This window comes from Manacus candei, unplaced genomic scaffold, assembly GCF_025592945.1.
Source record: "Manacus candei isolate 608988 ecotype Guabito, Panama unplaced genomic scaffold, ASM2559294v1 h1tg000556l, whole genome shotgun sequence".
In the NCBI taxonomy this organism is placed as follows: Eukaryota; Metazoa; Chordata; class Aves; order Passeriformes; family Pipridae; genus Manacus; species Manacus candei.
Window position 1 is genome coordinate 1 of NW_026138604.1, and position 21765 is coordinate 21765.

A 21765-nucleotide genomic window follows, 5' to 3' on the forward strand; every position below is an offset into this window, starting at 1 on the left:
GGTCCCGACAAAAGGTCTACCCGCCGGGCTCGGACACCAGGTCTACCCGCCCGACTCGGACACCAGGTCTACCCGCCCAGCATGGACAACAGGTCTACCCGCCGGGCTCGGGCACCAGGTCTACCCGCCCGGCTCGGACACCAGGTCTACCCGCCGAGCTCGGACAACAGGTCTTCCCGCCGGGCTCGGACACCAGGTCTACCCGCCGGGCTCGGACAAAAGGTCTACCCGCCCGGTTCGGACACCAGGTCTACCCGCCGGGCTCGGACACCAGGTCTACCCGCCCAGCATGGACACCAGGTCTACCCGCCGGGCTCGGACACCAGGTCTACCCGCCCGACTCGGACACCAGGTCTACCCGCCGGGCACGGACAACAGGTCTACCCGCCGGGCTCGGACAAAAGGTCTACCCGCCGGGCTCGGACAAAAGGTCTACCCGCCCGACTCGGACACCAGGTCTACCCGCCCAGCATGGACAACAGGTCTACCCGCCGGGCTCGGACACCAGGTCTACCCGCCCGGCTCGGACAACAGGTCTACCCGCCGAGCTCGGACAAAAGGTCTACCCGCCCAGCTCGGACAACAGGTCTACCCGCCGGGCTCGGACAAAAGGTCTACCCGCCGGGCTCGGACACCAGGTCTACCCGCCCGGCTCGGACACCAGGTCTACCCGCCGAGCTCGGACAACAGGTCTTCCCGCCGGGCTCGGACACCAGGTCTACCCGCCGGGCTCGGACAAAAGGTCTACCCGCCCGGTTCGGACACCAGGTCTACCCGCCGGGCTCGGACAAAAGGTCTACCCGCCCGGTTCGGACACCAGGTCTACCCGCCGGGCTCGGACACCAGGTCTACCCGCCCAGCATGGACACCAGGTCTACCCGCCGGGCTCGGACACCAGGTCTACCCGCCCGACTCGGACACCAGCTCTACCCGCCGGGCACGGACAACAGGTCTACCCGCCGGGCTCGGACAAAAGGTCTACCCGCCCGACTCGGACACCAGGTCTACCCGCCCGGCTCGGACAACAGGTCTACCCGCCGAGCTCGGACAAAAGGTCTACCCGCCCAGCTCGGACAACAGGTCTACCCGCCGGGCTCGGACAAAAGGTCTACCCGCCGGGCTCGGACACCAGGTCTACCCGCCGGGCTCGGACACCAGGTCTACCCGCCGGGCTCGGACAAAAGGTCTACCCGCCCAGCTCGGACACCAGGTCTACCAGCCCGACTCGGACACCAGGTCTACCCGCCGGGCACGGACAACAGGTCTACCCGCCGGGCTCGGACAAAAGGTCTACCCGCCGGAGTCGGACACCACGTCTACCCGTCGGGCTCGGAACGCAACTCTACCCGCCGGCACCCCCGCCGCCGAGCCCAGTCGGCCGCCGCCCTGCCACCTTAAGAGAGTCCCAGCTACTCCCCCTTTTTACCCACGCCGCAGACAACGCCCTTTCTTTCCCACTCGGAGCCCCGGGCAGAAACGGTGGCGCCTCGGCGTCCGCCGAGGGCCTCGGCTAAGCGCTTGGAACCCGCTCGAGCCGCCCGACTCGGAGAGCGCGTCGAGCCGACGAGCCCGGAAAACAGGTCTACCCGCTGCCCCGGGACACCGGCTCTACCCGCCGGCTTCGGACGAGGGCTCTACCCGCTGGGCACGGACGGCGACTCTACCCGCTGCGCACCTCTGCGGCCGAGCCGAGGCGGCGGCAGCCCTGCCACCCAGGCAGAGGCCCAGTTACTCCCCCCGTTTCCCCGCCCCGCAGAGAACGTCTCTTCTTTCACCCTCGGGGCAGGGGAAAGGCTGCTACGCTCGGAGCGCCGGGCAGAAACCGCAGCGCTAAGCCCCGAGACCGGCTCTAGCCGCTAGGCTCGGACACCGGCTCTTCCCGGCGGCGCCGAGGCGGCCGAGCCCGGTCGGCCGCAGCCGCGCCGCCTAAAGAGAATCCCAGTTACTCCCCCCGCTTCCCCGCCCCGCAGAGAGCGTCTCTTCTTTCACCCTCGGGGCAGGGGAAAGGCTGCTACGCTCGGAGCGCCGGCCAGAAACCGCAGCGCTAAGCCCCGAGACCGGCTCTAGCCGCTAGGCTCGGACACCGGCTCTTCCCGGCGGCGCCGAGGCGGCCGAGCCCGGTCGGCCGCAGCCGCGCCGCCTAAAGAGAGTCCCAGTTACTCCCCCCGCTTCCCCGCCCCGCAGAGAACGTCTCTTCTTTCACCCTCGGGGCAGGGGAAAGCCTTTACGCCGGAGAGCAAGTCTGCCGCAAAGGGCCACGGGAGATGGAGTCTCCGCAACAAGACCCCCGAGAGAGTACTCGACGGAGCATGCCCGCTGGAAGGACTCGCAAAGAACTGTGGGAAATCCGGGAGGTCAGGGCGGGGTCGGAAGGGCACGCCGGCGCGCCAATCGACGGATTTAGCGGCTGCACGCCGTCCGCTCGATCCGCGAATTCGGTGCCACGCTCCGAGCACCGGCCGCAAACAGGTCTACCCGCCGCCGGGCCGGGCCGGGCGGCGGCGCTCCGGCTCCAAGTCCGCTCGCCGGCGGGAACAGGTCTACCCGCCACCGGGCCGAGCCGGGCGGCGGCGCCCCGGTTCCAAGTCCGCTCGCCGACGGGAACAGGTCTACCCACCACCGGGCCGGACGGCGGCGCCCCGGCTCCAAGTCCGCTCGCCGGCGGGAACAGGTCTACCCGCCACCGGGCCGAGCCGGGCGGCGGCGCTCCGGCTCCAAGTCCGCTCGTCGGCGGGAACAGGTCTACCCGCCACCGGGCCGGGCCGGGCGGCGGCGCCGCGGCTCCAAGTCCGCTCGCCGACGCGAACAGGTCTACCCGCTTCCGGGCCGAGCCGGGCGGCGGCGCTCCGGCTCCAAGTCCGCTCGCCGACGGGAACAGGTCTACCCGCTTCCGGGCCGAGCCGGGCGGCGGCGCCCCGGCTCCAAGTCCGCTCGCCGACGCGAACAGGTCTACCCGCTTCCGGGCCGAGCCGGGCGGCGGCGCTCCGGCTCCAAGTGCGCTCGCCGACGGGAACAGGTCTACCCACCACCGGGCCGGGTGGCGGCGCTCCGGCTCCAAGTCCGCTCGCCGGCGGGAACAGGTCTACCCGCCACCGGGCCGAGCCGGGCGGCGGCGCCCCGGCTTAAAGTCCGCTCGCCGACGGGAACAGGTCTACCTGCCACCGGACCAGGCCGGCGGCGCCCCGGCTCCAAGTCCGCTCGACGGCGGGAACAGGTCTACCCGCCACCGGGCCGGGCCGGGCGGCGGCGCCCCGGCTCCAAGTCCGCTCGCCGACGGGAACAGGTCTACCCGCTTCCGGGCCGAGCCGGGCGGCGGCGCCCCGGCTCCAAGTCCGCTCGCCGACGCGAACAGGTCTACCCGCTTCCGGGCCGAGCCGGGCGGCGGCGCTCCGGCTCCAAGTCCGCTCGCCGACGCGAACAGGTCTACCCGCTTCCGGGCCGAGCCGGGCGGCGGCGCTCCGGCTCCAAGTCCGCTCGCCGACGCGAACAGGTCTACCCGCCACCGGGCCGGGCCGGGCGGCGGCGCCGCGGCTCCAAGTCCGCTCGACGGCGGGAACAGGTCTACCCGCCACCGGGCCGGGCCGGACGGCGGCGCCCCGGTTCCAAGTCCGCTCGCCGACGGGAACAGGTCTACCCACCACCGGGCAGGACGGCGGCGCCCCGGCTTAAAGTCCGCTCGCCGACGGGAACAGGTCTACCTGCCACCGGACCAGGCCGGCGGCGCCCCGGCTCCAAGTCCGCTCGACGGCGGGAACAGGTCTACCCGCTTCCGGGCCGAGCCGGGCGGCGGCGCTCCGGCTCCAAGTGCGCTCGCCGACGGGAACAGGTCTACCCACCACCGGGCCGGGTGGCGGCGCTCCGGCTCCAAGTCCGCTCGCCGGCGGGAACAGGTCTACCCGCCACCGGGCCGAGCCGGGCGGCGGCGCCCCGGCTTAAAGTCCGCTCGCCGACGGGAACAGGTCTACCTGCCACCGGACCAGGCCGGCGGCGCCCCGGCTCCAAGTCCGCTCGACGGCGGGAACAGGTCTACCCGCCACCGGGCCGGGCCGGGCGGCGGCGCCGCGGCTCCAAGTCCGCTCGACGGCGGGAACAGGTCTACCCGCCACCGGGGCGGGCCTGGCGGCGGCGCCACGGTTCCAAGTCCGCTCGCCGACGGGAACAGGTCTACCCGCTTCCGGGCCGAGCCGGGCGGCGGCGCCCCGGCTCCAAGTCCGCTCGCCGACGCGAACAGGTCTACCCACCACCGGGCCGGGTGGCGGCGCTCCGGCTCCAAGTCCGCTCGCCGGCGGGAACAGGTCTACCCGCCACCGGGCCGAGCCGGGCGGCGGCGCCCCGGCTTAAAGTCCGCTCGCCGACGGGAACAGGTCTACCTGCCACCGGACCAGGCCGGCGGCGCCCCGGCTCCAAGTCCGCTCGACGGCGGGAACAGGTCTACCCGCCACCGGGCCGGGCCGGGCGGCGGCGCCGCGGCTCCAAGTCCGCTCGACGGCGGGAACAGGTCTACACGCCACCGGGCCGGGCCGGGCGGCGGCGCCACGGTTCCAAGTCCGCTCGCCGACGGGAACAGGTCTACCCGCCACCGGGCCGGGCCGGGCGGCGGCGCCACGGTTCCAAGTCCGCTCGCCGACGGGAACAGGTCTACCCGCTTCCGGGCCGAGCCGGGCGGCGGCGCTCCGGCTCCAAGTCCGCTCGCCGACGCGAACAGGTCTACCCGCTTCCGGGCCGAGCCGGGCGGCGGCGCTCCGGCTCCAAGTCCGCTCGCCGACGCGAACAGGTCTACCCGCTTCCGGGCCGAGCCGGGCGGCGGCGCTCCGGCTCCAAGTCCGCTCGCCGACGCGAACAGGTCTACCCGCCACCGGGCCGGGCCGGGCGGCGGCGCCGCGGCTCCAAGTCCGCTCGACGGCGGGAACAGGTCTACCCGCCACCGGGCCGGGCCGGACGGCGGCGCCACGGTTCCAAGTCCGCTCGCCGACGGGAACAGGTCTACCCGCTTCCGGGCCGAGCCGGGCGGCGGCGCTCCGGCTCCAAGTCCGCTCGCCGACGCGAACAGGTCTACCCGCCACCGGGCCGGGCCGGGCGGCGGCGCCGCGGCTCCAAGTCCGCTCGCCGACGGGAACAGGTCTACCCGCCACCGGGCCGGGCCGGGCGGCGGCGCCACGGTTCCAAGTCCGCTCGCCGACGGGAACAGGTCTACCCGCTTCCGGGCCGAGCCGGGCGGCGGCGCTCCGGCTCCAAGTCCGCTCGCCGACGCGAACAGGTCTACCCGCTTCCGGGCCGAGCCGGGCGGCGGCGCTCCGGCTCCAAGTCCGCTCGCCGACGCGAACAGGTCTACCCGCTTCCGGGCCGAGCCGGGCGGCGGCGCTCCGGCTCCAAGTCCGCTCGCCGACGCGAACAGGTCTACCCGCCACCGGGCCGGGCCGGGCGGCGGCGCCGCGGCTCCAAGTCCGCTCGACGGCGGGAACAGGTCTACCCGCCACCGGGCCGGGCCGGACGGCGGCGCCCCGGTTCCAAATCCGCTCGCCGACGGGAACAGGTCTACCCACCACCGGGCCGGACGGCGGCGCCCCGGCTCCAAGTCCGCTCGCCGGCGGGAACAGGTCTACCCGCCACCGGGCCGAGCCGGGCGGCGGCGCCCCGGTTCCAAGTCCGCTCGCCGACGGGAACAGGTCTACCCACCACCGGGCCGGACGGCGGCGCCCCGGCTCCAAGTCCGCTCGCCGGCGGGAACAGGTCTACCCGCCACCGGGCCGAGCCGGGCGGCGGCGCTCCGGCTCCAAGTCCGCTCGTCGGCGGGAACAGGTCTACCCGCCACCGGGCCGGGCCGGGCGGCGGCGCCGCGGCTCCAAGTCCGCTCGCCGACGCGAACAGGTCTACCCGCTTCCGGGCCGAGCCGGGCGGCGGCGCTCCGGCTCCAAGTCCGCTCGCCGACGGGAACAGGTCTACCCGCTTCCGGGCCGAGCCGGGCGGCGGCGCCCCGGCTCCAAGTCCGCTCGCCGACGCGAACAGGTCTACCCGCTTCCGGGCCGAGCCGGGCGGCGGCGCTCCGGCTCCAAGTGCGCTCGCCGACGGGAACAGGTCTACCCACCACCGGGCCGGGTGGCGGCGCTCCGGCTCCAAGTCCGCTCGCCGGCGGGAACAGGTCTACCCGCCACCGGGCCGAGCCGGGCGGCGGCGCCCCGGCTTAAAGTCCGCTCGCCGACGGGAACAGGTCTACCTGCCACCGGACCAGGCCGGCGGCGCCCCGGCTCCAAGTCCGCTCGACGGCGGGAACAGGTCTACCCGCCACCGGGCCGGGCCGGGCGGCGGCGCCCCGGCTCCAAGTCCGCTCGCCGACGGGAACAGGTCTACCCGCTTCCGGGCCGAGCCGGGCGGCGGCGCCCCGGCTCCAAGTCCGCTCGCCGACGCGAACAGGTCTACCCGCTTCCGGGCCGAGCCGGGCGGCGGCGCTCCGGCTCCAAGTCCGCTCGCCGACGCGAACAGGTCTACCCGCTTCCGGGCCGAGCCGGGCGGCGGCGCTCCGGCTCCAAGTCCGCTCGCCGACGCGAACAGGTCTACCCGCCACCGGGCCGGGCCGGGCGGCGGCGCCGCGGCTCCAAGTCCGCTCGACGGCGGGAACAGGTCTACCCGCCACCGGGCCGGGCCGGACGGCGGCGCCCCGGTTCCAAGTCCGCTCGCCGACGGGAACAGGTCTACCCACCACCGGGCAGGACGGCGGCGCCCCGGCTTAAAGTCCGCTCGCCGACGGGAACAGGTCTACCTGCCACCGGACCAGGCCGGCGGCGCCCCGGCTCCAAGTCCGCTCGACGGCGGGAACAGGTCTACCCGCTTCCGGGCCGAGCCGGGCGGCGGCGCTCCGGCTCCAAGTGCGCTCGCCGACGGGAACAGGTCTACCCACCACCGGGCCGGGTGGCGGCGCTCCGGCTCCAAGTCCGCTCGCCGGCGGGAACAGGTCTACCCGCCACCGGGCCGAGCCGGGCGGCGGCGCCCCGGCTTAAAGTCCGCTCGCCGACGGGAACAGGTCTACCTGCCACCGGACCAGGCCGGCGGCGCCCCGGCTCCAAGTCCGCTCGACGGCGGGAACAGGTCTACCCGCCACCGGGCCGGGCCGGGCGGCGGCGCCGCGGCTCCAAGTCCGCTCGACGGCGGGAACAGGTCTACCCGCCACCGGGGCGGGCCTGGCGGCGGCGCCACGGTTCCAAGTCCGCTCGCCGACGGGAACAGGTCTACCCGCTTCCGGGCCGAGCCGGGCGGCGGCGCCCCGGCTCCAAGTCCGCTCGCCGACGCGAACAGGTCTACCCACCACCGGGCCGGGTGGCGGCGCTCCGGCTCCAAGTCCGCTCGCCGGCGGGAACAGGTCTACCCGCCACCGGGCCGAGCCGGGCGGCGGCGCCCCGGCTTAAAGTCCGCTCGCCGACGGGAACAGGTCTACCTGCCACCGGACCAGGCCGGCGGCGCCCCGGCTCCAAGTCCGCTCGACGGCGGGAACAGGTCTACCCGCCACCGGGCCGGGCCGGGCGGCGGCGCCGCGGCTCCAAGTCCGCTCGACGGCGGGAACAGGTCTACACGCCACCGGGCCGGGCCGGGCGGCGGCGCCACGGTTCCAAGTCCGCTCGCCGACGGGAACAGGTCTACCCGCCACCGGGCCGGGCCGGGCGGCGGCGCCACGGTTCCAAGTCCGCTCGCCGACGGGAACAGGTCTACCCGCTTCCGGGCCGAGCCGGGCGGCGGCGCTCCGGCTCCAAGTCCGCTCGCCGACGCGAACAGGTCTACCCGCTTCCGGGCCGAGCCGGGCGGCGGCGCTCCGGCTCCAAGTCCGCTCGCCGACGCGAACAGGTCTACCCGCTTCCGGGCCGAGCCGGGCGGCGGCGCTCCGGCTCCAAGTCCGCTCGCCGACGCGAACAGGTCTACCCGCCACCGGGCCGGGCCGGGCGGCGGCGCCGCGGCTCCAAGTCCGCTCGACGGCGGGAACAGGTCTACCCGCCACCGGGCCGGGCCGGACGGCGGCGCCACGGTTCCAAGTCCGCTCGCCGACGGGAACAGGTCTACCCGCTTCCGGGCCGAGCCGGGCGGCGGCGCTCCGGCTCCAAGTCCGCTCGCCGACGCGAACAGGTCTACCCGCCACCGGGCCGGGCCGGGCGGCGGCGCCGCGGCTCCAAGTCCGCTCGCCGACGGGAACAGGTCTACCCGCCACCGGGCCGGGCCGGGCGGCGGCGCCACGGTTCCAAGTCCGCTCGCCGACGGGAACAGGTCTACCCGCTTCCGGGCCGAGCCGGGCGGCGGCGCTCCGGCTCCAAGTCCGCTCGCCGACGCGAACAGGTCTACCCGCTTCCGGGCCGAGCCGGGCGGCGGCGCTCCGGCTCCAAGTCCGCTCGCCGACGCGAACAGGTCTACCCGCTTCCGGGCCGAGCCGGGCGGCGGCGCTCCGGCTCCAAGTCCGCTCGCCGACGCGAACAGGTCTACCCGCCACCGGGCCGGGCCGGGCGGCGGCGCCGCGGCTCCAAGTCCGCTCGACGGCGGGAACAGGTCTACCCGCCACCGGGCCGGGCCGGACGGCGGCGCCCCGGTTCCAAATCCGCTCGCCGACGGGAACAGGTCTACCCACCACCGGGCCGGACGGCGGCGCCCCGGCTCCAAGTCCGCTCGACGGCGGGAACAGGTCTACCCGCTACCGGGCCGAGCCGGGCGGCGGTGCTCCGGCTCCAAGTCCGCTCGCCGACGCGAACAGGTCTACCCGCTTCCGGGCCGAGCCGGGCGGCGGCGCTCCGGCTCCAAGTCCGCTCGTCGACGGGAACAGGTCTACCCACCACCGGGCAGGACGGCGGCGCCCCGGCTTAAAGTCCGCTCGCCGACGGGAACAGGTCTACCTGCCACCGGACCAGGCCGGCGGCGCCCCGGCTCCAAGTCCGCTCGACGGCGGGAACAGGTCTACCCGCCACCGGGCCGGGCCGGGCGGCGGCGCCGCGGCTCCAAGTCCGCTCGACGGCGGGAACAGGTCTACCCACCACCGGGCCGGACGGCGGCGCCCCGGCTCCAAGTCCGCTCGCCGACGCGAACAGGTCTACCCGCTTCCGGGCCGAGCCGGGCGGCGGCGCTCCGGCTCCAAGTCCGCTCGCCGACGCGAACAGGTCTACCCGCTTCCGGGCCGAGCCGGGCGGCGGCGCTCCGGCTCCAAGTCCGCTCGCCGACGCGAACAGGTCTACCCGCCACCGGGCCGGGCCGGGCGGCGGCGCCGCGGCTCCAAGTCCGCTCGACGGCGGGAACAGGTCTACCCGCCACCGGGCCGGGCCGGACGGCGGCGCCCCGGTTCCAAGTCCGCTCGCCGACGGGAACAGGTCTACCCACCACCGGGCAGGACGGCGGCGCCCCGGCTTAAAGTCCGCTCGCCGACGGGAACAGGTCTACCTGCCACCGGACCAGGCCGGCGGCGCCCCGGCTCCAAGTCCGCTCGACGGCGGGAACAGGTCTACCCGCTTCCGGGCCGAGCCGGGCGGCGGCGCTCCGGCTCCAAGTGCGCTCGCCGACGGGAACAGGTCTACCCACCACCGGGCCGGGTGGCGGCGCTCCGGCTCCAAGTCCGCTCGCCGGCGGGAACAGGTCTACCCGCCACCGGGCCGAGCCGGGCGGCGGCGCCCCGGCTTAAAGTCCGCTCGCCGACGGGAACAGGTCTACCTGCCACCGGACCAGGCCGGCGGCGCCCCGGCTCCAAGTCCGCTCGACGGCGGGAACAGGTCTACCCGCCACCGGGCCGGGCCGGGCGGCGGCGCCGCGGCTCCAAGTCCGCTCGACGGCGGGAACAGGTCTACCCGCCACCGGGGCGGGCCTGGCGGCGGCGCCACGGTTCCAAGTCCGCTCGCCGACGGGAACAGGTCTACCCGCTTCCGGGCCGAGCCGGGCGGCGGCGCCCCGGCTCCAAGTCCGCTCGCCGACGCGAACAGGTCTACCCACCACCGGGCCGGGTGGCGGCGCTCCGGCTCCAAGTCCGCTCGCCGGCGGGAACAGGTCTACCCGCCACCGGGCCGAGCCGGGCGGCGGCGCCCCGGCTTAAAGTCCGCTCGCCGACGGGAACAGGTCTACCTGCCACCGGACCAGGCCGGCGGCGCCCCGGCTCCAAGTCCGCTCGACGGCGGGAACAGGTCTACCCGCCACCGGGCCGGGCCGGGCGGCGGCGCCGCGGCTCCAAGTCCGCTCGACGGCGGGAACAGGTCTACACGCCACCGGGCCGGGCCGGGCGGCGGCGCCACGGTTCCAAGTCCGCTCGCCGACGGGAACAGGTCTACCCGCCACCGGGCCGGGCCGGGCGGCGGCGCCACGGTTCCAAGTCCGCTCGCCGACGGGAACAGGTCTACCCGCTTCCGGGCCGAGCCGGGCGGCGGCGCTCCGGCTCCAAGTCCGCTCGCCGACGCGAACAGGTCTACCCGCTTCCGGGCCGAGCCGGGCGGCGGCGCTCCGGCTCCAAGTCCGCTCGCCGACGCGAACAGGTCTACCCGCTTCCGGGCCGAGCCGGGCGGCGGCGCTCCGGCTCCAAGTCCGCTCGCCGACGCGAACAGGTCTACCCGCCACCGGGCCGGGCCGGGCGGCGGCGCCGCGGCTCCAAGTCCGCTCGACGGCGGGAACAGGTCTACCCGCCACCGGGCCGGGCCGGACGGCGGCGCCACGGTTCCAAGTCCGCTCGCCGACGGGAACAGGTCTACCCGCTTCCGGGCCGAGCCGGGCGGCGGCGCTCCGGCTCCAAGTCCGCTCGCCGACGCGAACAGGTCTACCCGCCACCGGGCCGGGCCGGGCGGCGGCGCCGCGGCTCCAAGTCCGCTCGCCGACGGGAACAGGTCTACCCGCCACCGGGCCGGGCCGGGCGGCGGCGCCACGGTTCCAAGTCCGCTCGCCGACGGGAACAGGTCTACCCGCTTCCGGGCCGAGCCGGGCGGCGGCGCTCCGGCTCCAAGTCCGCTCGCCGACGCGAACAGGTCTACCCGCTTCCGGGCCGAGCCGGGCGGCGGCGCTCCGGCTCCAAGTCCGCTCGCCGACGCGAACAGGTCTACCCGCTTCCGGGCCGAGCCGGGCGGCGGCGCTCCGGCTCCAAGTCCGCTCGCCGACGCGAACAGGTCTACCCGCCACCGGGCCGGGCCGGGCGGCGGCGCCGCGGCTCCAAGTCCGCTCGACGGCGGGAACAGGTCTACCCGCCACCGGGCCGGGCCGGACGGCGGCGCCCCGGTTCCAAATCCGCTCGCCGACGGGAACAGGTCTACCCACCACCGGGCCGGACGGCGGCGCCCCGGCTCCAAGTCCGCTCGCCGGCGGGAACAGGTCTACCCGCCACCGGGCCGAGCCGGGCGGCGGCGCCCCGGTTCCAAGTCCGCTCGCCGACGGGAACAGGTCTACCCACCACCGGGCCGGACGGCGGCGCCCCGGCTCCAAGTCCGCTCGCCGGCGGGAACAGGTCTACCCGCCACCGGGCCGAGCCGGGCGGCGGCGCTCCGGCTCCAAGTCCGCTCGTCGGCGGGAACAGGTCTACCCGCCACCGGGCCGGGCCGGGCGGCGGCGCCGCGGCTCCAAGTCCGCTCGCCGACGCGAACAGGTCTACCCGCTTCCGGGCCGAGCCGGGCGGCGGCGCTCCGGCTCCAAGTCCGCTCGCCGACGGGAACAGGTCTACCCGCTTCCGGGCCGAGCCGGGCGGCGGCGCCCCGGCTCCAAGTCCGCTCGCCGACGCGAACAGGTCTACCCGCTTCCGGGCCGAGCCGGGCGGCGGCGCTCCGGCTCCAAGTGCGCTCGCCGACGGGAACAGGTCTACCCACCACCGGGCCGGGTGGCGGCGCTCCGGCTCCAAGTCCGCTCGCCGGCGGGAACAGGTCTACCCGCCACCGGGCCGAGCCGGGCGGCGGCGCCCCGGCTTAAAGTCCGCTCGCCGACGGGAACAGGTCTACCTGCCACCGGACCAGGCCGGCGGCGCCCCGGCTCCAAGTCCGCTCGACGGCGGGAACAGGTCTACCCGCCACCGGGCCGGGCCGGGCGGCGGCGCCCCGGCTCCAAGTCCGCTCGCCGACGGGAACAGGTCTACCCGCTTCCGGGCCGAGCCGGGCGGCGGCGCCCCGGCTCCAAGTCCGCTCGCCGACGCGAACAGGTCTACCCGCTTCCGGGCCGAGCCGGGCGGCGGCGCTCCGGCTCCAAGTCCGCTCGCCGACGCGAACAGGTCTACCCGCTTCCGGGCCGAGCCGGGCGGCGGCGCTCCGGCTCCAAGTCCGCTCGCCGACGCGAACAGGTCTACCCGCCACCGGGCCGGGCCGGGCGGCGGCGCCGCGGCTCCAAGTCCGCTCGACGGCGGGAACAGGTCTACCCGCCACCGGGCCGGGCCGGACGGCGGCGCCCCGGTTCCAAGTCCGCTCGCCGACGGGAACAGGTCTACCCACCACCGGGCAGGACGGCGGCGCCCCGGCTTAAAGTCCGCTCGCCGACGGGAACAGGTCTACCTGCCACCGGACCAGGCCGGCGGCGCCCCGGCTCCAAGTCCGCTCGACGGCGGGAACAGGTCTACCCGCTTCCGGGCCGAGCCGGGCGGCGGCGCTCCGGCTCCAAGTGCGCTCGCCGACGGGAACAGGTCTACCCACCACCGGGCCGGGTGGCGGCGCTCCGGCTCCAAGTCCGCTCGCCGGCGGGAACAGGTCTACCCGCCACCGGGCCGAGCCGGGCGGCGGCGCCCCGGCTTAAAGTCCGCTCGCCGACGGGAACAGGTCTACCTGCCACCGGACCAGGCCGGCGGCGCCCCGGCTCCAAGTCCGCTCGACGGCGGGAACAGGTCTACCCGCCACCGGGCCGGGCCGGGCGGCGGCGCCGCGGCTCCAAGTCCGCTCGACGGCGGGAACAGGTCTACCCGCCACCGGGGCGGGCCTGGCGGCGGCGCCACGGTTCCAAGTCCGCTCGCCGACGGGAACAGGTCTACCCGCTTCCGGGCCGAGCCGGGCGGCGGCGCCCCGGCTCCAAGTCCGCTCGCCGACGCGAACAGGTCTACCCACCACCGGGCCGGGTGGCGGCGCTCCGGCTCCAAGTCCGCTCGCCGGCGGGAACAGGTCTACCCGCCACCGGGCCGAGCCGGGCGGCGGCGCCCCGGCTTAAAGTCCGCTCGCCGACGGGAACAGGTCTACCTGCCACCGGACCAGGCCGGCGGCGCCCCGGCTCCAAGTCCGCTCGACGGCGGGAACAGGTCTACCCGCCACCGGGCCGGGCCGGGCGGCGGCGCCGCGGCTCCAAGTCCGCTCGACGGCGGGAACAGGTCTACACGCCACCGGGCCGGGCCGGGCGGCGGCGCCACGGTTCCAAGTCCGCTCGCCGACGGGAACAGGTCTACCCGCCACCGGGCCGGGCCGGGCGGCGGCGCCACGGTTCCAAGTCCGCTCGCCGACGGGAACAGGTCTACCCGCTTCCGGGCCGAGCCGGGCGGCGGCGCTCCGGCTCCAAGTCCGCTCGCCGACGCGAACAGGTCTACCCGCTTCCGGGCCGAGCCGGGCGGCGGCGCTCCGGCTCCAAGTCCGCTCGCCGACGCGAACAGGTCTACCCGCTTCCGGGCCGAGCCGGGCGGCGGCGCTCCGGCTCCAAGTCCGCTCGCCGACGCGAACAGGTCTACCCGCCACCGGGCCGGGCCGGGCGGCGGCGCCGCGGCTCCAAGTCCGCTCGACGGCGGGAACAGGTCTACCCGCCACCGGGCCGGGCCGGACGGCGGCGCCACGGTTCCAAGTCCGCTCGCCGACGGGAACAGGTCTACCCGCTTCCGGGCCGAGCCGGGCGGCGGCGCTCCGGCTCCAAGTCCGCTCGCCGACGCGAACAGGTCTACCCGCCACCGGGCCGGGCCGGGCGGCGGCGCCGCGGCTCCAAGTCCGCTCGCCGACGGGAACAGGTCTACCCGCCACCGGGCCGGGCCGGGCGGCGGCGCCACGGTTCCAAGTCCGCTCGCCGACGGGAACAGGTCTACCCGCTTCCGGGCCGAGCCGGGCGGCGGCGCTCCGGCTCCAAGTCCGCTCGCCGACGCGAACAGGTCTACCCGCTTCCGGGCCGAGCCGGGCGGCGGCGCTCCGGCTCCAAGTCCGCTCGCCGACGCGAACAGGTCTACCCGCTTCCGGGCCGAGCCGGGCGGCGGCGCTCCGGCTCCAAGTCCGCTCGCCGACGCGAACAGGTCTACCCGCCACCGGGCCGGGCCGGGCGGCGGCGCCGCGGCTCCAAGTCCGCTCGACGGCGGGAACAGGTCTACCCGCCACCGGGCCGGGCCGGACGGCGGCGCCCCGGTTCCAAATCCGCTCGCCGACGGGAACAGGTCTACCCACCACCGGGCCGGACGGCGGCGCCCCGGCTCCAAGTCCGCTCGACGGCGGGAACAGGTCTACCCGCTACCGGGCCGAGCCGGGCGGCGGTGCTCCGGCTCCAAGTGCGCTCGCCGACGGGAACAGGTCTACCCACCACCGGGCCGGGTGGCGGCGCTCCGGCTCCAAGTCCGCTCGCCGGCGGGAACAGGTCTACCCGCCACCGGGCCGAGCCGGGCGGCGGCGCCCCGGCTTAAAGTCCGCTCGCCGACGGGAACAGGTCTACCTGCCACCGGACCAGGCCGGCGGCGCCCCGGCTCCAAGTCCGCTCGACGGCGGGAACAGGTCTACCCGCCACCGGGCCGGGCCGGGCGGCGGCGCCCCGGCTCCAAGTCCGCTCGCCGACGGGAACAGGTCTACCCGCTTCCGGGCCGAGCCGGGCGGCGGCGCCCCGGCTCCAAGTCCGCTCGCCGACGCGAACAGGTCTACCCGCTTCCGGGCCGAGCCGGGCGGCGGCGCTCCGGCTCCAAGTCCGCTCGCCGACGCGAACAGGTCTACCCGCTTCCGGGCCGAGCCGGGCGGCGGCGCTCCGGCTCCAAGTCCGCTCGCCGACGCGAACAGGTCTACCCGCCACCGGGCCGGGCCGGGCGGCGGCGCCGCGGCTCCAAGTCCGCTCGACGGCGGGAACAGGTCTACCCGCCACCGGGCCGGGCCGGACGGCGGCGCCCCGGTTCCAAGTCCGCTCGCCGACGGGAACAGGTCTACCCACCACCGGGCAGGACGGCGGCGCCCCGGCTTAAAGTCCGCTCGCCGACGGGAACAGGTCTACCTGCCACCGGACCAGGCCGGCGGCGCCCCGGCTCCAAGTCCGCTCGACGGCGGGAACAGGTCTACCCGCTTCCGGGCCGAGCCGGGCGGCGGCGCTCCGGCTCCAAGTGCGCTCGCCGACGGGAACAGGTCTACCCACCACCGGGCCGGGTGGCGGCGCTCCGGCTCCAAGTCCGCTCGCCGGCGGGAACAGGTCTACCCGCCACCGGGCCGAGCCGGGCGGCGGCGCCCCGGCTTAAAGTCCGCTCGCCGACGGGAACAGGTCTACCTGCCACCGGACCAGGCCGGCGGCGCCCCGGCTCCAAGTCCGCTCGACGGCGGGAACAGGTCTACCCGCCACCGGGCCGGGCCGGGCGGCGGCGCCGCGGCTCCAAGTCCGCTCGACGGCGGGAACAGGTCTACCCGCCACCGGGGCGGGCCTGGCGGCGGCGCCACGGTTCCAAGTCCGCTCGCCGACGGGAACAGGTCTACCCGCTTCCGGGCCGAGCCGGGCGGCGGCGCCCCGGCTCCAAGTCCGCTCGCCGACGCGAACAGGTCTACCCACCACCGGGCCGGGTGGCGGCGCTCCGGCTCCAAGTCCGCTCGCCGGCGGGAACAGGTCTACCCGCCACCGGGCCGAGCCGGGCGGCGGCGCCCCGGCTTAAAGTCCGCTCGCCGACGGGAACAGGTCTACCTGCCACCGGACCAGGCCGGCGGCGCCCCGGCTCCAAGTCCGCTCGACGGCGGGAACAGGTCTACCCGCCACCGGGCCGGGCCGGGCGGCGGCGCCGCGGCTCCAAGTCCGCTCGACGGCGGGAACAGGTCTACACGCCACCGGGCCGGGCCGGGCGGCGGCGCCACGGTTCCAAGTCCGCTCGCCGACGGGAACAGGTCTACCCGCCACCGGGCCGGGCCGGGCGGCGGCGCCACGGTTCCAAGTCCGCTCGCCGACGGGAACAGGTCTACCCGCTTCCGGGCCGAGCCGGGCGGCGGCGCTCCGGCTCCAAGTCCGCTCGCCGACGCGAACAGGTCTACCCGCTTCCGGGCCGAGCCGGGCGGCGGCGCTCCGGCTCCAAGTCCGCTCGCCGACGCGAACAGGTCTACCCGCTTCCGGGCCGAGCCGGGCGGCGGCGCTCCGGCTCCAAGTCCGCTCGCCGACGCGAACAGGTCTACCCGCCACCGGGCCGGGCCGGGCGGCGGCGCCGCGGCTCCAAGTCCGCTCGACGGCGGGAACAGGTCTACCCGCCACCGGGCCGGGCCGGACGGCGGCGCCACGGTTCCAAGTCCGCTCGCCGACGGGAACAGGTCTACCCGCTTCCGGGCCGAGCCGGGCGGCGGCGCTCCGGCTCCAAGTCCGCTCGCCGACGCGAACAGGTCTACCCGCCACCGGGCCGGGCCGGGCGGCGGCGCCGCGGCTCCAAGTCCGCTCGCCGACGGGAACAGGTCTACCCGCCACCGGGCCGGGCCGGGCGGCGGCGCCACGGTTCCAAGTCCGCTCGCCGACGGGAACAGGTCTACCCGCTTCCGGGCCGAGCCGGGCGGCGGCGCTCCGGCTCCAAGTCCGCTCGCCGACGCGAACAGGTCTACCCGCTTCCGGGCCGAGCCGGGCGGCGGCGCTCCGGCTCCAAGTCCGCTCGCCGACGCGAACAGGTCTACCCGCTTCCGGGCCGAGCCGGGCGGCGGCGCTCCGGCTCCAAGTCCGCTCGCCGACGCGAACAGGTCTACCCGCCACCGGGCCGGGCCGGGCGGCGGCGCCGCGGCTCCAAGTCCGCTCGACGGCGGGAACAGGTCTACCCGCCACCGGGCCGGGCCGGACGGCGGCGCCCCGGTTCCAAATCCGCTCGCCGACGGGAACAGGTCTACCCACCACCGGGCCGGACGGCGGCGCCCCGGCTCCAAGTCCGCTCGCCGGCGGGAACAGGTCTACCCGCCACCGGGCCGAGCCGGGCGGCGGCGCCCCGGTTCCAAGTCCGCTCGCCGACGGGAACAGGTCTACCCACCACCGGGCCGGACGGCGGCGCCCCGGCTCCAAGTCCGCTCGCCGGCGGGAACAGGTCTACCCGCCACCGGGCCGAGCCGGGCGGCGGCGCTCCGGCTCCAAGTCCGCTCGTCGGCGGGAACAGGTCTACCCGCCACCGGGCCGGGCCGGGCGGCGGCGCCGCGGCTCCAAGTCCGCTCGCCGACGCGAACAGGTCTACCCGCTTCCGGGCCGAGCCGGGCGGCGGCGCTCCGGCTCCAAGTCCGCTCGCCGACGGGAACAGGTCTACCCGCTTCCGGGCCGAGCCGGGCGGCGGCGCCCCGGCTCCAAGTCCGCTCGCCGACGCGAACAGGTCTACCCGCTTCCGGGCCGAGCCGGGCGGCGGCGCTCCGGCTCCAAGTGCGCTCGCCGACGGGAACAGGTCTACCCACCACCGGGCCGGGTGGCGGCGCTCCGGCTCCAAGTCCGCTCGCCGGCGGGAACAGGTCTACCCGCCACCGGGCCGAGCCGGGCGGCGGCGCCCCGGCTTAAAGTCCGCTCGCCGACGGGAACAGGTCTACCTGCCACCGGACCAGGCCGGCGGCGCCCCGGCTCCAAGTCCGCTCGACGGCGGGAACAGGTCTACCCGCCACCGGGCCGGGCCGGGCGGCGGCGCCCCGGCTCCAAGTCCGCTCGCCGACGGGAACAGGTCTACCCGCTTCCGGGCCGAGCCGGGCGGCGGCGCCCCGGCTCCAAGTCCGCTCGCCGACGCGAACAGGTCTACCCGCTTCCGGGCCGAGCCGGGCGGCGGCGCTCCGGCTCCAAGTCCGCTCGCCGACGCGAACAGGTCTACCCGCTTCCGGGCCGAGCCGGGCGGCGGCGCTCCGGCTCCAAGTCCGCTCGCCGACGCGAACAGGTCTACCCGCCACCGGGCCGGGCCGGGCGGCGGCGCCGCGGCTCCAAGTCCGCTCGACGGCGGGAACAGGTCTACCCGCCACCGGGCCGGGCCGGACGGCGGCGCCCCGGTTCCAAGTCCGCTCGCCGACGGGAACAGGTCTACCCACCACCGGGCAGGACGGCGGCGCCCCGGCTTAAAGTCCGCTCGCCGACGGGAACAGGTCTACCTGCCACCGGACCAGGCCGGCGGCGCCCCGGCTCCAAGTCCGCTCGACGGCGGGAACAGGTCTACCCGCTTCCGGGCCGAGCCGGGCGGCGGCGCTCCGGCTCCAAGTGCGCTCGCCGACGGGAACAGGTCTACCCACCACCGGGCCGGGTGGCGGCGCTCCGGCTCCAAGTCCGCTCGCCGGCGGGAACAGGTCTACCCGCCACCGGGCCGAGCCGGGCGGCGGCGCCCCGGCTTAAAGTCCGCTCGCCGACGGGAACAGGTCTACCTGCCACCGGACCAGGCCGGCGGCGCCCCGGCTCCAAGTCCGCTCGACGGCGGGAACAGGTCTACCCGCCACCGGGCCGGGCCGGGCGGCGGCGCCGCGGCTCCAAGTCCGCTCGACGGCGGGAACAGGTCTACCCGCCACCGGGGCGGGCCTGGCGGCGGCGCCACGGTTCCAAGTCCGCTCGCCGACGGGAACAGGTCTACCCGCTTCCGGGCCGAGCCGGGCGGCGGCGCCCCGGCTCCAAGTCCGCTCGCCGACGCGAACAGGTCTACCCACCACCGGGCCGGGTGGCGGCGCTCCGGCTCCAAGTCCGCTCGCCGGCGGGAACAGGTCTACCCGCCACCGGGCCGAGCCGGGCGGCGGCGCCCCGGCTTAAAGTCCGCTCGCCGACGGGAACAGGTCTACCTGCCACCGGACCAGGCCGGCGGCGCCCCGGCTCCAAGTCCGCTCGACGGCGGGAACAGGTCTACCCGCCACCGGGCCGGGCCGGGCGGCGGCGCCGCGGCTCCAAGTCCGCTCGACGGCGGGAACAGGTCTACACGCCACCGGGCCGGGCCGGGCGGCGGCGCCACGGTTCCAAGTCCGCTCGCCGACGGGAACAGGTCTACCCGCTTCCGGGCCGAGCCGGGCGGCGGCGCTCCGGCTCCAAGTCCGCTCGCCGACGCGAACAGGTCTACCCGCTTCCGGGCCGAGCCGGGCGGCGGCGCTCCGGCTCCAAGTCCGCTCGCCGACGCGAACAGGTCTACCCGCTTCCGGGCCGAGCCGGGCGGCGGCGCTCCGGCTCCAAGTCCGCTCGCCGACGCGAACAGGTCTACCCGCCACCGGGCCGGGCCGGGCGGCGGCGCCGCGGCTCCAAGTCCGCTCGACGGCGGGAACAGGTCTACCCGCCACCGGGCCGGGCCGGACGGCGGCGCCCCGGTTCCAAATCCGCTCGCCGACGGGAACAGGTCTACCCACCACCGGGCCGGACGGCGGCGCCCCGGCTCCAAGTCCGCTCGCCGGCGGGAACAGGTCTACCCGCCACCGGGCCGAGCCGGGCGGCGGCGCCCCGGTTCCAAGTCCGCTCGCCGACGGGAACAGGTCTACCCACCACCGGGCCGGACGGCGGCGCCCCGGCTCCAAGTCCGCTCGCCGGCGGGAACAGGTCTACCCGCCACCGGGCCGAGCCGGGCGGCGGCGCTCCGGCTCCAAGTCCGCTCGTCGGCGGGAACAGGTCTACCCGCCACCGGGCCGGGCCGGGCGGCGGCGCCGCGGCTCCAAGTCCGCTCGCCGACGCGAACAGGTCTACCCGCTTCCGGGCCGAGCCGGGCGGCGGCGCTCCGGCTCCAAGTCCGCTCGCCGACGGGAACAGGTCTACCCGCTTCCGGGCCGAGCCGGGCGGCGGCGCCCCGGCTCCAAGTCCGCTCGCCGACGCGAACAGGTCTACCCGCTTCCGGGCCGAGCCGGGCGGCGGCGCTCCGGCTCCAAGTGCGCTCGCCGACGGGAACAGGTCTACCCACCACCGGGCCGGGTGGCGGCGCTCCGGCTCCAAGTCCGCTCGCCGGCGGGAACAGGTCTACCCGCCACCGGGCCGAGCCGGGCGGCGGCGCCCCGGCTTAAAGTCCGCTCGCCGACGGGAACAGGTCTACCTGCCACCGGACCAGGCCGGCGGCGCCCCGGCTCCAAGTCCGCTCGACGGCGGGAACAGGTCTACCCGCCACCGGGCCGGGCCGGGCGGCGGCGCCCCGGCTCCAAGTCCGCTCGCCGACGGGAACAGGTCTACCCGCTTCCGGGCCGAGCCGGGCGGCGGCGCCCCGGCTCCAAGTCCGCTCGCCGACGCGAACAGGTCTACCCGCTTCCGGGCCGAGCCGGGCGGCGGCGCTCCGGCTCCAAGTCCGCTCGCCGACGCGAACAGGTCTACCCGCTTCCGGGCCGAGCCGGGCGGCGGCGCTCCGGCTCCAAGTCCGCTCGCCGACGCGAACAGGTCTACCCGCCACCGGGCCGGGCCGGGCGGCGGCGCCGCGGCTCCAAGTCCGCTCGACGGCGGGAACAGGTCTACCCGCCACCGGGCCGGGCCGGACGGCGGCGCCCCGGTTCCAAGTCCGCTCGCCGACGGGAACAGGTCTACCCACCACCGGGCAGGACGGCGGCGCCCCGGCTTAAAGTCCGCTCGCCGACGGGAACAGGTCTACCTGCCACCGGACCAGGCCGGCGGCGCCCCGGCTCCAAGTCCGCTCGACGGCGGGAACAGGTCTACCCGCTTCCGGGCCGAGCCGGGCGGCGGCGCTCCGGCTCCAAGTGCGCTCGCCGACGGGAACAGGTCTACCCACCACCGGGCCGGGTGGCGGCGCTCCGGCTCCAAGTCCGCTCGCCGGCGGGAACAGGTCTACCCGCCACCGGGCCGAGCCGGGCGGCGGCGCCCCGGCTTAAAGTCCGCTCGCCGACGGGAACAGGTCTACCTGCCACCGGACCAGGCCGGCGGCGCCCCGGCTCCAAGTCCGCTCGACGGCGGGAACAGGTCTACCCGCCACCGGGCCGGGCCGGGCGGCGGCGCCGCGGCTCCAAGTCCGCTCGACGGCGGGAACAGGTCTACCCGCCACCGGGGCGGGCCTGGCGGCGGCGCCACGGTTCCAAGTCCGCTCGCCGACGGGAACAGGTCTACCCGCTTCCGGGCCGAGCCGGGCGGCGGCGCCCCGGCTCCAAGTCCGCTCGCCGACGCGAACAGGTCTACCCACCACCGGGCCGGGTGGCGGCGCTCCGGCTCCAAGTCCGCTCGCCGGCGGGAACAGGTCTACCCGCCACCGGGCCGAGCCGGGCGGCGGCGCCCCGGCTTAAAGTCCGCTCGCCGACGGGAACAGGTCTACCTGCCACCGGACCAGGCCGGCGGCGCCCCGGCTCCAAGTCCGCTCGACGGCGGGAACAGGTCTACCCGCCACCGGGCCGGGCCGGGCGGCGGCGCCGCGGCTCCAAGTCCGCTCGACGGCGGGAACAGGTCTACACGCCACCGGGCCGGGCCGGGCGGCGGCGCCACGGTTCCAAGTCCGCTCGCCGACGGGAACAGGTCTACCCGCCACCGGGCCGGGCCGGGCGGCGGCGCCACGGTTCCAAGTCCGCTCGCCGACGGGAACAGGTCTACCCGCTTCCGGGCCGAGCCGGGCGGCGGCGCTCCGGCTCCAAGTCCGCTCGCCGACGCGAACAGGTCTACCCGCTTCCGGGCCGAGCCGGGCGGCGGCGCTCCGGCTCCAAGTCCGCTCGCCGACGCGAACAGGTCTACCCGCTTCCGGGCCGAGCCGGGCGGCGGCGCTCCGGCTCCAAGTCCGCTCGCCGACGCGAACAGGTCTACCCGCCA

General features: G+C 76.6%; 1 protein-coding gene across 30 annotated transcripts; it reads left to right on the forward strand.

Annotated features, from left to right (window-relative positions):
- Nucleotides 1–251: 251 nt before the first annotated feature.
- Nucleotides 252–15160, forward strand: LOC127465988 (adhesive plaque matrix protein-like). Of its 30 annotated transcripts, XM_051776521.1 has the most exons (8): nt 252–846; nt 1003–2538; nt 2672–2878; nt 7696–7833; nt 8248–8385; nt 8593–8656; nt 9264–9396; nt 12392–12407. In XM_051776521.1, exons 1-2 carry the CDS (start codon nt 290–292, stop codon nt 1832–1834), a joined length of 1389 nt encoding a protein of 462 aa, XP_051632481.1. In that variant the 5' UTR covers nt 252–289; the 3' UTR covers nt 1835–2538; nt 2672–2878; nt 7696–7833; nt 8248–8385; nt 8593–8656; nt 9264–9396; nt 12392–12407. The 30 variants fall into 30 exon arrangements, with proteins under 30 accessions (XP_051632481.1, XP_051632475.1, XP_051632476.1 ...); XM_051776515.1 differs by lacking the exons at nt 7696–7833; nt 8248–8385; nt 9264–9396; nt 12392–12407 and adding exons at nt 4637–4774; nt 14973–15160; XM_051776516.1 differs by lacking the exons at nt 8248–8385; nt 9264–9396; nt 12392–12407 and adding an exon at nt 14973–15160.
- Nucleotides 15161–21765: the final 6605 nt, after the last annotated feature.

What these genes read in the sequence shown, in the direction of transcription:
- LOC127465988 (XM_051776515.1), top strand. Translation starts at nt 290, where the DNA reads ATGGACACCAGGTCTACCCGCCGGGCTCGGACACCAGGTCTACCCGCC. An exon ending in CCGCCGGGCTCGGACACCAG is followed by an intron (nt 847 to 1,002) that starts GTCTACCCGCCC and finishes CTCGGACACCAG; the next exon opens with GTCTACCCGCCCGGCTCGGA.